Genomic DNA, 14,376 nt, shown 5'->3' with positions numbered 1-14,376 from the left:
CTGAGGCCTTAAGGAAATGCACAGGTACCTTCTCAGCAGCCCGTGGAGGGAAGAGATTTACTGTTTCCCCATGCAACGTGAAAAATGGTGATGTTTTTGGTTCTGAAACTTCTCAAAATACTTCATTCATATTATCACAGAGCTGCCTGAGGCTTGTGAGTGCCAAAGGCAATGTCCTGGCAGCCTGGTTGGTGCCCGCCACCTCGGCAGATGCCTTTTGCTGCTGCCCCAGTGTGTCCTGGGGCCCCAGGCATGTGCCCCCACTGGTCATTTCTAAACTCCTTAGCTGTGATGCAGTGTCATGTGCATTTTAAAAAGAAGAAATGGATGCCCAGGCACCCTGCAGAGACAGGACAGAGCCACAGCAGAATGAAATTTCTGTTGGAAAATGTGTTTTGCCTTTAACTGCAACAGGCATCATCTCTGTTAATAAGAACAAACTCTTTACTGGTGTTTTGGGATTTGTCCGTTTTGTTTCCTTGGCACATGTTGCATTGGCCACACTTTGCTTGAGTTATTTTGCACTGCTACTGTGCAGTACAGCTGACTACTTGATATCCTTCTAAACATCACCGGGGGCAGAAAAGCTTCGTCTTGAAATTATTTGCAAAAATTATTTAATGGCAAACATAAAAGTAATATGAAGTTATATATATACAGCTCAACACTATGCAGAGCAGTAATCCCATTGCAATAAGCATGATCCATACTCAGGCTACTGACAAATGGTGCCATTTGAATCTTCCCCAATAAAATTATAGACAATACTAGCCTGATGCCACCAACTTCCATAGGCCCAGGGCACCATGACCCATCAGCTTTTGGCAGCTGTGAGGAGGAGGAAGGCATAGCTAGAGGCACAGTCTCTTGGTAGGACTGGCACCTACTCCTGGTACTGAATCATGAGAGGTCTATGATGTTGGGACAGGGTCCATCACTATGTCACTGCTCTTTGTCCAAGGAGCAGGTGAGTTTTTGTAGATTTGTGACCTCCCAAATCTCATCCTCCATCAATTTCACTGAACAAATATAGGTTTGATATACAGCACCTGATTCTCAGGTTCCCGTAGCTGAGTAGTCAAGTTATTTAGCAATACAGCAGCCTCCTCAGCTTTCCTGAAGGCATCGGTGGAGACAGGAAGAGCTCCGCTGCAGTTTGGGCCACCACACTGCCTGTGTCTGTGACTGTCCCGGCACAAAGGTCCCATGCAGGCTGCTGTGACACAGGACTGGTCTCCTGGCACACCACAGATCTGCAATAAGGAAGATGCTTATGTCAGGACTCCTCTGGGGGCCTGAGATACGCTCCTGGGGGAAGGAAGATGTTTGACATCATAGGAACATTGAACACAGGGTGGGGTTTTCCTGAAGAGATGGTGATCTGGTGTCTCCAAAGATGGGTGTCACTTCCAGTTACAGGTCCCCCTTCCCTGGACTTGAAGGATGCAATGGCAGCCGATGGTTCCAAGCATCCTTATGGGAGCCATTTTTTGGGCTCCACATGTTGCACTAAGACCCTTGCTTCACTCCTCTACAGCAACAGAGTTTAAACCATCCCCTGGCCATATAGCCCATGGGTCAATGGCTTGTTCTAAAGGATCCAGATCACCTCACACAATATGGTGCCATGTCTAGCGCTCCATATAGTTTGACACAGATGTTGAGACTAAAGGCCTAGATGGATGATCTCTTCAGATCTGGCAGGGCTGGCTGAAAGTGCTATCAGGTATTTGTTGCTGCTCTGCAGAAGGACAGAAGTCCCTTCCTCTCCCATGACTGATGCAAAGGATATGTGAGCACTCCCCACCCGCTCCAGGGCAAAGTTGCTCAGCCTAGTTTTAAGTTACTGACGGAGAAGGTTGGAGTTAATCTTTCTGAATTTACACCGATGTCCTCTTGAGACTAGAGAGTATTTAAACAGTTCCTTGTGCTGGGTCTTCCCTGGGACCAATGGCTTCCAGAAGGGTGGTAGTAACCACATCTGAGTAATGCAGCTGTTTCTGAGATGACTCCAAGTCTGTGCCAGGGAAGTGACATTTTCCAGATTTAAAAATGCATGTAAGCACTCTCCTAAAATAAAACCTACGAACAGCATCAAAAAATAGATTTTCGTTTAGCTCCCATTCAGAATTCATAGTGCCTACCTTTTCACTCAGGTTTTGGATGTTGGGGATCTTGATCATCTTGAGCTGTTCCAGCACATTGCTTGCTTTCAAGGCCTGATCACCCAACATTGTGAGCGCGTAGTTCCTGGTGTACTCTGAGTATTTTACAATAGGGGTTGTCCCACTGGTTTTCTCTTCTGCCAGCAATGATACTTCAAAGTGTTTCTTAATGTTGCTGATGACCTCTGTAGCAACAGAAATAGGGTTTAATACGACTGTATTTTGGTTGCATTTAATTCAGTATATACTTGAATTCTGTACAAATGGTGAGTGACATTCAGTTTGTTGTCACTGGTGTTTGATTTGGGACAGCTGGGAGGGACAGGAGTTGTCATTTCCTCAGTGACACTTTTTAATCCTTTACTCAGCCAGTTGCTAAACAAGAATTGTTATTGATACTCATAAAACTTGCTGAAAAAGATGCAAATGCAGTGGATCCCATGTCATTCTTTGAAGTCCACAGTGTATGAGAAGCCAATGGAAAATGCAACTGTATGAAGGGCATCCCTTTAATGACACAAACTGCTACTGATTTGCGTACAAATGTAGCTCATGCATTGCTGCTATTGTTGCTTTGATAAAGCTCCTGTCATTTATGCTGGTTTGAAGTTTAGGCAGGAGAACTGTTTCTACCAGTTGCAAAACCTATGAAATGATCAGCTCTCTGATAGTGAGTCAGGAAAGTATTTGTCCTGTCTGTTCAGCATAGCACCCAAAAGTTAAATGGTCTGCTGAACTGGGGCCAAAATTTAGATTACAAATGGGAATTTATGAGTTTTCTTTGGCTCTGGAAAATCCAATTTCAGGGTTGATGCATATAAATAAAAAAAAAAAAAATTCCATGATAAGCTTGTCGGACATGCAAAAAAATACTCTCCAGCAAGAGTCTTTCTTGTTTACATAGTGTAAGCTTTCCCTTAAGCAGACTCAAAATGGTTGGAGACTATTACATTTTTTGCAGATTAATTCCCTAAGGAAAGGACTCAGGCTTTTTGCAAAACACATAATTTAAAGCTGCTGCTGTTGAGGCTTCCCAGATCTCCAGAGAACCCAAAGTAGTCCCCAGATCCCCAGGCAGAAGTGTGTGCAATGAGCTAGAACTGATGTGTCACCAGTGAAAAAGCATTAGAGGTCATTGATTAACATCTCCCTTTGTGCTGGTAACCAGCTCAGTTAATAGCTGAAGTCAATGACAAGGCACTCCTCAAGTCCTGCTACTTTGAGTCAGGCTCTAAAGCCCTTGGCCTTGCTTTGATTGAAGCTGAACAATGTTTAGTTACCATGTGGAGACAGGTCTATTTATTTTATCTTGTAACTCTTGGAAACAATGTACAGTTTGAAGTTAGCTCCTAATACAAAATACCTGGCAAGAGACTGCTGTAACTCAGTATCTAAGCCAGAGATTGTTTTCTGTGCAACAATTCCATTGCAGGAATAGTTTGCAGTAGTTCAGCTCTCCATTAAGTGGCCCAAATGCATTTTTCACGCTTGGTTTGTGATGGAGCTGTAGAGCTTCCAAGTTCCTTTATGTTAAACACGGCGTCTTAGCACAGGCTTGATTTGCAGCCTAGGAAGCTGAACTCATTGCATTATCATACCACAGTGGCTGCAAAGCCAGGGGCCAAGGCTGGAAAGCCATCATTTAATGAGATCTCATAAACAGCAAACTTTCTTTTAAGGACACTTGTTTTCTCCAATGATTTTAATTCATCATTAGTTATTGATGTTTCCAGGTCAGCCAGCTGAATTTATGCCTGTGAGGAAGTCTCCAAGCCCTGATCCTTTGCAAAGAGAGGTAGGTAGGAGCCCATTCCGCACACGTGTCTAGGGCACAAGTGCCAAATGTGCCCCAGGTGGTGTACATGGCCATATTCTGCTCCAGCAAAAAAGGGAGAGGAAAAAGCAGACAGAACCATACCTAGGATGTGCTACGGGTCCTGAAATGAAGATGGGGTGAGGGAGCCAGGCTTTCTCACGGATATCAGAGAAGCTGGTTATCTTCAGGGAAATGTTATTTCTGTGCTGCTAGATGCTGGGTAGAAGGACCAATGAATATATGTGGCCCTGACCAGAAATTGAGCTTAAATTCAAGGTCTTCCCCTCCCCACACCCCCATGTTCTTTTTATAGGGCTGTTTATCCATCTCCTGAGGCCAAAAGATGAAGTGGGTTTGGAATGTGACCAGAGAGCACCATGGATGCTTCAGCTGTGCATCCACTGGCCTCCCTGGGATTTATTGTTTCTTTGCCTTCCTGCCTTTCTCAGAGTCTGCACCAGACTCAGTTGGATCGGGAAGCCGAGCCTGGGAGAACTGTGCTGACCACTTGCGTAGGGACCTGAGTGGAAGAGCCGGCCCCTGGGGCACTGCCAAGTACAAAATCTTCATTAATCCCTCTTTTCCCCTCTTCCTTTCCCTTGGCTTTGTATTCTGTTGACTTCTCCTTCTTTTTTTTTTTTGATCTTGTCTAGGCCAGTGTTTTTTTTGGCCTGAACAAAACACAGAGGAACTGTAAATGGGAGCTTGTCTTCTGTGGTGTGCACCTTACCTTATGGGGGGTTCATATCTTCACAACCATCTCTTTGGAAGCTGTACTGCTGACAAACTCCTGCCACTATGGATGATCTAGCATCCTTTTGAGATCCCTGACTGATACATCGCAGTCTTTCTCCAGAAACTATTCTGTGACATTGTCATTACTGCTATTAGCAGCTGATGGAGACTATACTTAGCTCAAGCACAGACGAGTAATTCTTTCAAAAATGCCAAGGAACTCAGCTCTGACTTCACATTTTTTGATGATGGAAAGCTAGCTCCTTACCACATAAAGTCATGTATTTTCCCGTGGGAACACTAAGAAGTTGCACTATGACTCTCTGCTTTAATTAAACAAACTATTGCTGTACAACATTCTTTAAGTACTGCTAAAAGCAAGAGGAGTCAGAATTAGGGAAAAAAATCCTTTGCTTTTCTACTGTATGATCTGTGAGTCTATATTGTGAAACTGAGTGGCTCTTAAATCCTGATGTAAATATTGGGATTCATGAGACTTCTGGGATTCATGAGACTTCTGACTGATGTGGCCCTGGCACATGCATCTGAAATTTAGGATGCTAGAAATCATGGCATTTTAAGATAAAAGGGAGTTTGGAAAATCGGTATAAAATGTTAGTATTTAAATTTTTGTGCTAACACAGGAAGCTAAAATCTAGGGATCTTTGAAATGTTGTATGGTTCAATGATGAGAAAAATATTCTGAAATTTCACAGAAAATGTTCACCTATTTCAAATAATTGCCGTCTGCCTCACCTTTGAGATTCAAGTAATGAAAACTTTGATGCAGATATATTTTCTGTTGTAGAAGTTCATACACTAGGTCAGCTTCTTCCCCAATGTCTTCTATGTTCTTGTTAAGGTCAGGAAACTCGTACAGCATACTGTGAAGGGGATCCATTTGCACAACTTTACTTCTGAAAGGGAAATGGCAGTTATGCAGAAGTCAGACCGGATTGTTCTTAAACTCAAACTGAGATACACAGTATTTTAGAGGACAAGGGTAAATTTCTAAATCAGCAGAAACATTTACTTGTAATAGCTACTTTAGAAAACCCCTAGGATGAACTGGAAAATTCGGGCATTTTATGTGCCTGTGGGGGACACATAATACATATATAATATATATAAGGATTATTTCATTCACACATATATTGAAAACAGTCACTAAGCAGTCCAGCATCTGTGTGCTGATCAGAAGTGGGACTCGATGTGTAGGGATGGCTAGTGGAACCTGGGGGAAATACTGCTTTCTCAGCCAAGGGATTTTTTGGGGGATCAGATGAATCCTTACTGAACGTAGTCCTGAAAATCCTTGATGCCTGAGAGGGCCTTCAGTGAAAGAACAGGATGTCTCAAAATTCTTTCAATTTCAGAAATGGCATCTTCATAGGCTTTGAAGCGCATGTCACAGCTGGGCATTCGTCCTCCTTTATCTTCGAGATTTGCAGCAAACCTCATTAAACCCTGAACAGCTTGAGCGAGGGCAGTAATTTCAGTGTCCCACTGATCAAAACAAAGATGACACTGACGGCAAGAGGGAAAGTCTTTCTCAAAGCCACGGCTGCACTGGTTGCAGAACCGGCCGGTGACACCAGCGCGGCAGTTACATGCGCCGGTGGCTCTGTCACACTTGGGCTGGCCGGTTCCCTCCGGGTTGCACTCGCATGCTGAGAGAAAGGGAGAGCAAGTTACATCCAACTGTTCCTTTTCCATGGGATTAACGCATGCAGAAGGTACAGTCATGCATTTCAAGACAATAAAAGCAAACTGGTGTTTGAGTTAGAGCAAAGTGGACTGCCTGGCTACCTTCCATGTCATCTTTCATGTCATGGAAGTCATCTTGAACTTCCATGGTCCCATCATAATAAGAAGGAACAATATAGATAAATAATATAAACACCTCTATTCATCTCATATACACAAATGTATGAAAGCCTACTTCTCTAGATGTATGTCTCGTCTCCCCTATGAATATAAAAGGTAAATGTTTCTTCTGAGGCAGTTTTCTAATCCAGTTGTCCCCACTTATCAATACTTACAAATGCAATGCGTCTGGGGATTGCCAAAGTAATTTTCCTCGCATTCATCACAACATCTTCCGCTGTAACCTAGCTTACATGGACACTGGCCTGTAAACTGTAAAGACAGTTAGGATTAAATAACTTCCTGCAGAGTCATATGGCTGGATATACATTATTTACTGTGTTTCTTTTTCTCCCTGTGACTTATGACATATAGCTGTATGGGGACTGCAGTGACACTGCTCGCATACAGTCTTTGAACATCATGGTTAATACAGTATTGACTCACCTTTCCCATCTTCCTCCTGAAGGTTATGAAAACAAAATAGACTTTGAGAGGTGGCTCTACTTTACTAATATGAAAGATTTTATATGTTCCCGTCTACAGATGCTCTTTGAGAACTCATCCTCTGACTATGAAGAGAGAGATGATTCTTTTCCTTTTCAAAACAGATTAATTTCTTATTTTTGCTGGAGAGAAATACTCATCTTAACATTTCAACTTTCAACTACATGATATATTAACTGTAACTGAAAACCTCGAGGGTACATTATGCACGTTGCCCTAGAAAATTAATCTTGGAATTCAGCTATTAAACTGCAGGGAATTACAGCTTCGATAACTAGTACAGCTCATAAAAGCAGTAGCAGTTCTTTAAGGTTAAGAACTATATTTGCTAGGAAAAATAATAAATCCACTAAATAAACTGAAACAAACAGAAAGCATATTGAAAGGAAAATGTGAAAGCACATCAGCAAGAGCTTGGGATAAGCTCCTGGTGCTCCAAAGTCAATAGCACAATTGCCGTTGACTCCATGGCACCACAATTTCACCTCCCTATTCTAATAAACTGTTTTATTTTTTCTACATTCTAGCTCTAAAAAGTGCACAGGAATTAAAGATGAGAAAAAGTACCCTAGCAGTCTGATAGATGAGGCATGATTAATGTAATGGCCACAGCTGCTGCTTTATGAAAATAAACACTTAAAACCCATACTCATGAGACTCTTGGGTCTAAGCCTGAACTTCCTTCTTCCCTATACATATACTTTCGAGGCAGTTTTTTCCTATGTGACATTTTCTTACAAACTATTTATGAGATCGACTTGACAAAGAAACACACAGGCAAAGAGAAATTGCTTACAAGCAGAGCCACATTATCAGAAGAGCATGTTTAATATAATGACTCAAAGTATGATTGCACGAAGTCCAAACTACCAAAGACTTCTTGTTTTCAGGGAGCAAGACAAAAAACTTCTCATTTTTATGAGGGTCCTCCCTGTGTCATGCCAATACACCCCACTTCCTGGAAAGCAAAGTAATTTTCTTGCCTGGTTGCACTGGTTACTTTGGGAGTTTTTTGGATCACAGTCACAGATCTGACATCCTTTTCCACTAGCCAGGTCCCAGTAGCCAGAGGCACACTGGTCGCAGGTTGTGCCCACCACGTTCGGCAGGCAAGGGCAAGCTCCTGTGGTGGGGTCACACAGACAGGCTGCATCCCCCCCTGGGCACACGTCAGGGAGAACACCGGCCGGATTGCACGTGCACCCTGGAAAAAGAAGGACAATTACTACAGCAGATAACAATATAGACAGCTGATGGACAATCAGAGCTGTATATAAAGCCCATGTTGAAAGTTTACTTCTAGTAATCTTGAACACATTTTTAATCTCATACAGTTTACCTGTCCTTCTATAATAGCTTATATATTGCTTTTAGCAAACTTACTGGGAACACTCAGTACTTTTAATACAGGCACAAAAAATGAAAGCATAGTGAATTTTGAACCTTTTTAGAATGAAATGTTAAATATGCTGGATAAGGAGAAGCTAATTTACAGTAGGCACTATCCAGCGTGGGAAACCCCAGTAAGCCAAGTAAGATAAGAAGCCTTACTTATGAGGAGCCAAAAGTTTGTGCTTAACCATTTCTAATGATCATCTTCCAAGAATGAAAAAGGAATGGGTTTGAACTGTATTTTAGAGATTCCCAGAAAAAGGGTTTCTTGAAAATACCTGTAATTATCTGGCTTGTAGAAATTAGACCCTCAATCGGGCACATTTGTGAAAATAGTCTTTGAGAAATGTTGAAAAGAAACTTATGCCTTGCTTTTTCTTACACTCCTGCCTTTCTCTTGAAAGCACTGAGTTATTTACAGTGGCCTCATGAAGTCTATTAAATTGCCTGAACAGTCTCATTCTAGCCACTTAATGAAAACAACTGGTAAGGCAGGGAGCTCAGCAAGGGACCATCTGGTTAACTGCGCATTGCTTAGTTGGCATCAGCCAACAACATGGATAAATGATTATCTTTGATTCCTTTACTTTTGATTCCTTCCTGAATGTGCTGAACGCACATTTACTTTTTATAACAGAGAGTACTGATTTCATTTCACAACTGAGTAATTCCTAGGACTGATATTCAGTATGAGATTTAGTGAGTGGTGGATGACAATGAATTTAGTAGAGGCCATGTTAATGGTTATTTGTGTCACAGGATAGAAATATATTTGGTATTGTCATATTTTGCTCTATTGATCTGCTTTAGTTTTAATGTCCCTCCAAGGGGTAACCTCTTCCTATAGCCTAATTTCTTTAAAATTTTGCTTGGTAATAATCCACAGTTGCAGTACTCTTGCTTACTTACTTCGACAGTTTTGATCGAGGGCTGAGCCAAAATACCCTGGTTTGCAGATCTGGCAGTTTGCTCCATGGGTGTTGTGTAAACACTTAGTGCATTCCCCAGTGACCCTGTTACAGGACTCTGAGTCTGTCACATCAGTGTTGTTATTGCAGAGACATGGCACACAGTCAAGCCTGAGGCTGCCTGGGTTTTTGTAGAACCCACTAGGACACTCATCACACTGGTTGCCTGTCAGAGAGGAAGGGAAAAACATTTGCTGGATGATGAGAATTCAGGTGAAACATATAATTTCCGGTAACATTGTTAAAAGATTCAGACTGCCTGTTCAAATGCACATTTCCAATGGAAAATATCGACCCATTGGAGACTGTAGTCCTTTAATCCTATAATCAGTTTAAATTACATCTCCTACACTGAAATCTGATGGAAACGCACTCTCATCATCCCAAGTTGTTTTTACCAAGAAAGTTCTTTCAGTAGAATAGAATACGTACCCCCTTACACAACACCTCCAAACATCTTTTTCCAGCAAAGTCCTTTTAATGTCAGTAGTCAGGGTTGGCCATATTTGCAGGATTTTTCCTGTGGCCTTCACCCTGACAGCAGCATGGAAATGTGGGGGTTGTTCTTTCCCGGAGCAACCCAGAGTCCGGCAGACCTGCCCTCCATTCTGTAACCTTGTGGAGGATCTCCAAGAGGTCAGACAAGCTCTGGGATGTTCTGTCCTTGCTTGCTGGTGTTGCAGTTACTTCTGTATGCCACCCCAATGCCTGCCCTGATTGGGGTGCTATCTGCATCTCCGAAACCTTTGTGGGCAGGCTGGTGTTGCTGGGACTTCATGCACTGGCTCATCCTCAACCAAGGGCTGTGCTTCGCCATGGTCCTCAGGACCACAGCTTTCCACAGTCTCTGAGGAAGTGAGCCCAGTGCCACAGAGGTGATCAAGAGCCTCGTTGGGAAGGAGCAGGAGGAAGAAAGTCCAGAACTGAGGATTGCAGTGTTTTGTGAGGACTGAAGATCCATGGGTGAGTTCCAACGGGGATCATTTTGGCCATACAGCGATTACTCAAGCAAAACCACTCTTGACTTATAAAGGTACATGGCCTAAGTAAAGATGACAGCATTGGTTTAGTTTTTGGCAGAGTTTCCCATTAGGGTTTGCTTCCATCGTTGAAGACCTTTCTAATGCCCAGCGAGAGGGAAATAACTTCAGTTTTCCCTGCAGAAATTCAAGCTGTCAACAGGATCTTAGGAAGCAAGGCATCTGTTTGTTTGAGACAGCTGAGAATGGAAACTTAATTTCTAAAGTGATCATTTGAACAGTGAAACAGTCACTTTTGGGCATAATGTCAAAGCAAGATTCCTCTATATGAAGAAAGATTTTTTTTCTCTGATTAGGAAATCCTATCAGCTCTTTTTGATATCCTGTTCTTTCCAATTTGGGCTTCCAATGCCTGTTTTTCAGAGGTAAGAATCAACTGCAGTTGTCTCTGCTTCTCCCCACCAGGTTAATGTAATACCCCTGGCAAGGAGGTTTCCAGAGAGTGCCATTAGATTAATTAATGGCTTCACTGTATCCACATAAGTGGATCCCTTTTTCAAACTCTAATTGCCCAATTCCCATTCTTCTCAGTCAGGACTTCCCCACCTGATTTCAGTAAATTGGAGTGTTAACTTTTCTTACCTAATTCCTTACTGTTACCTCACTTGTCATTTCTGAACAGAGGGTGGGTAGAGGATGGTAATTTTTCTCTATTATATTAATTTTAATAGAATCAAAACCAGCCCTTATTTTACTTCATACCTGAATATCCCTTGAGGCAATTGCAGACTAGTTGTGCAGACCGGGAGTCCTGGTAACAGGAATGTGCAAAAAAGCTATTGCTTGTCGGTGCCCCTGGGCACATGCATGGGCGGCAGGGTTCTCCCTTCAGAGGGTTTCCATAATAGCCATCCACACACCTGTCAAAGCAGTCAACACAAAGCAGCAGAGATTGTCAAATGTTCCTTTCAGTTCCTGCAGGTGAATCAATTTATATGTATGCATAATTATTCTAACATTCCAGGTCATTTTAATATTATCCCCATTAATTGGTACAGATATATCAAAGTTCAAAGGTGTTCTAAAATGGAAAATCAAAGCTGCATTCCCAAAATCTGGAACAAAAAGAAAAAGAAGTATGCTTTCTCTTCAGGGTATATTTCTGAAGACTTTCACCTACCCTGGAACAATTTTGATCTAAATAATAATGTAAACACACGACATATCACACACGGTCTGCCTAGACAGCTAAAAGCTGCCATGTAAAAATTCTGTATATTCACCTATCACCACATATATTAATCTATTTCCATACACACACACAGAGTGATTGGCATGACAGTAGAAAGTCCTGGCATGTTTCAAAAAGAAACAATTCATTCAGAGAACTCAGAGAACATTGCATATTTTAGATGCAGGATATGTATTGAAATCAGCCATGCTCTGTCTGACACGTTCTACAAACCCAGTGTGATGGCTGTTTCGAGGTGGTGGTGGTTGTGCTGTTACCCAGACAGGCGGGGGGGCTCTGGGGGCTCCCTGGGGGCTCAGACACCCCCACCACCCTGCCCGTCACCGTCGCCTCTGCATCCCAGCCCCCCGTGGCCCTGCAGCTGTGGCAACACAGCGGCTTCTGAAGCATCCTCAGTCTTTGATCTGCTTTACTATGGCAAATGGGAATACAATTCTCTATATGTATACAAGCCAGGCTAAAATTCTTGGCTATTCGATTATCCTCACCCTGAGGTCTGGAGCTCCTTCAGAGGCACAGGGCAAGTATTTCAGTCTCCCACTTTTAATCTATTTGCCACCTACAAGCACAATAGCCAAAGGCTGTATTGTCCAAAAGTGCTTCAAGAAAAGCTCAATAGGTTTCATGGGGAAATCCTCTTAAAAATAAATGACAAGGTACAATACAGCCAAACTAAACTAAACAGCTAATGAATTTAATTCTGATATCTGTATTGAACTGTGATACTACTGCCAGTGTATAGAATAAAAAAGAGGAGCACTGTTTTGAACAGAGCTGGAACACGTGGGTAAAGTAATTTGCTGGTCATATGGAAATAATACGAAACAGCAGATAGGGCATGTTTATTTAAGCTCCTCAGAGATCATTGCAGTTATTAAAATGAGTATTCGGCACGAGGTTAGCCTCTTGGCAATTTAAAAGCTGGCAGGAGCCAGTGTATCATCTTGTATACAGTGCTTTGCACATGTGTCCAAGCACACGGAGCCGTGGCACCCATGTCTCAAATGCCTTCTTGCAGGACCCTGCTGCAATGCCGTGTGCATGCCGTGCCCACAGTCCTCCCACAGGCATTGCATGCACATTCCCACATGCACTTGCCAAACAAATAGGGACCTGTCATTCAGCAGTTAGGCCCAGTTTAATCCTGGGTTTAGGTATGCATCTCCAGTTAAGGTCACTGATGCATTCATGGGGATGTAGATGGGCCCTCCCCTATCCGTGTGTTTTGGACACCACCAGTGTTTGGGTGGGATTTGAAGTGCTGTTCATCAACGTACCTTTCACAGTGGCTTCCAGCTGTAAACCCGCGGCAGTTCAGGCACGCTCCGGTCACCGGATCACAAAGCTCTGTGTAGCCGTTACACGGGCAAGGACGGCAGTGGGGAAATCCAAAATACCCAGCCAGACATCGGCTGCAGCGCTGACCATCCACCTCCCGGCGGCAGGAGCATTGCCCCGTCACCTGGTCGCACAGCGTGCTCAGCGAGCCTTGCGGGTGACATTCACATGCTGGAAAACATCGAAAGCAAAGCTCCGTCCTGAATGTATTCCCACCAACCCCGCTCGCTGCTGACACTGCCTGAAGGCAGTGAGAGCAGCGGGGATGGAAAACTTGCTATTTGTGGAAACAGTTTCTATTTTGCTTCACACATAATCATGGATTCAAAGTCCTAAATAGTTGGGGTATGCATGAAGAGCCAGATGCTGGTGCTGGTACCGGTGCTGGCTGCCAAGTACTCACCGTAGCAGCCGTGGAAGCCGAAGCCGTAGCTGCCCGCAGAGCAGGTGTCACAGCAGCGTCCCACGACGTTGGCTTTGCACTGACACTGGCCCCCCAGTTTACTGCAGCTGGCATTCAGCGACCCTTGGGGATTGCACTTGCACGCTGCCAAGGAGAAAGAAAATCAAAACGGGCTTAGTTATAAAGGATTGTGACTGCTCTCCTAAACTTAGAGGATTTACACTTAAAAATAGGAAGGAAAGAGCTTGATTATTCTCATCAGGGGTTCACTAACCACTGATGGTCATGGCTGGGATTCTTTGGTGTGGTAGCATCAATGGCAATGGCGTATCAGGCATCAACACAAATCTTGGTGTTGGAGCTTCCACATTCAGGGCACTGCCTTCAGCACATATTTGGGATAAGACAGAAGAGGGCATAGCAAAATGTAGACCCAAAATGGAGATACCCTGAAGTCTAGCAGGGTGTGATATAAATCTATGTCTAGCTGCAGCACTGGACCTAACCTGCAAGCAGTACTTAGTGTGCACCTGTGTTTTGTTTGCTGCTTTCTGGACACCTTGGACTAACTTGCTGAGTGAAGCTGGTCTGCTAACTCACAGAGGATGCTTGTCTATGTTTCACTGGGAGAATCCCATCACTATGGGAACTGGGCTAATGGGGAGTCACCACAGCCCAAACTTAAATGAGGGGGGGTCTGTGGTTGCATAGCCACAGTCACATAGCATGATGTGTGAATGAGGCATAGGTCCTTCTAAAAATAGCCCAAAGCAAGCAGGTGCTCTCAGGTTCATTTGAGACAAGGCTCCCTGAAAGGAGTTGCCCACCAAAGTTGTCCAGAAAGGCTCCTCCTGTTCCTGGAAGTGCAGAGAAGCTCTGTTTCTCTGGGCCCAACACTAGGTAGGGAAGACTCCTGACCCACCAAGTCCAGCTGCCCTTTATGCGGTGGGTCCA

At 43.5% G+C, this 14,376-nt stretch overlaps 1 protein-coding gene across 9 annotated transcripts in view; it reads right to left on the bottom strand.

Annotated features, from left to right (window-relative positions):
* Nucleotides 1-14,376, bottom strand: part of LAMB4 (laminin subunit beta 4) — a 53,789-nt gene that overhangs the window by 6,733 nt on the left and 32,680 nt on the right. For all 9 annotated transcript variants that reach the window (XR_006165351.1, XR_006165352.1, XM_042792947.1 and 6 more), the window contains 10 exons: nt 13,423-13,566; nt 12,959-13,190; nt 11,192-11,349; nt 9,391-9,615; nt 8,073-8,293; nt 6,759-6,855; nt 6,011-6,386; nt 5,473-5,633; nt 2,145-2,350; nt 1,050-1,253 (listed from right to left, as the gene is read on the bottom strand). Coding sequence is in view for 7 of the 9 variants with exons in the window: in XM_042792947.1 (XP_042648881.1) it covers nt 1,050-1,253; nt 2,145-2,350; nt 5,473-5,633; nt 6,011-6,386; nt 6,759-6,855; nt 8,073-8,293; nt 9,391-9,615; nt 11,192-11,349; nt 12,959-13,190; nt 13,423-13,566 (2,024 nt within the window). In the remaining 2 variants the exon portion in view is untranslated. The remainder of the gene's footprint in view (nt 1-1,049; nt 1,254-2,144; nt 2,351-5,472; nt 5,634-6,010; nt 6,387-6,758; nt 6,856-8,072; nt 8,294-9,390; nt 9,616-11,191; nt 11,350-12,958; nt 13,191-13,422; nt 13,567-14,376) is intronic.

The sequence above is a fragment of the Tyto alba genome, unplaced genomic scaffold, assembly GCF_018691265.1.
Source record: "Tyto alba isolate M040663 unplaced genomic scaffold, T.alba_DEE_v4.0 Super-Scaffold_2, whole genome shotgun sequence".
In the NCBI taxonomy this organism is placed as follows: Eukaryota; Metazoa; Chordata; class Aves; order Strigiformes; family Tytonidae; genus Tyto; species Tyto alba.
The sequence above is the reverse complement of the archived record's forward strand: the minus strand, read 5'-3'. Positions and strand labels throughout refer to the sequence as shown.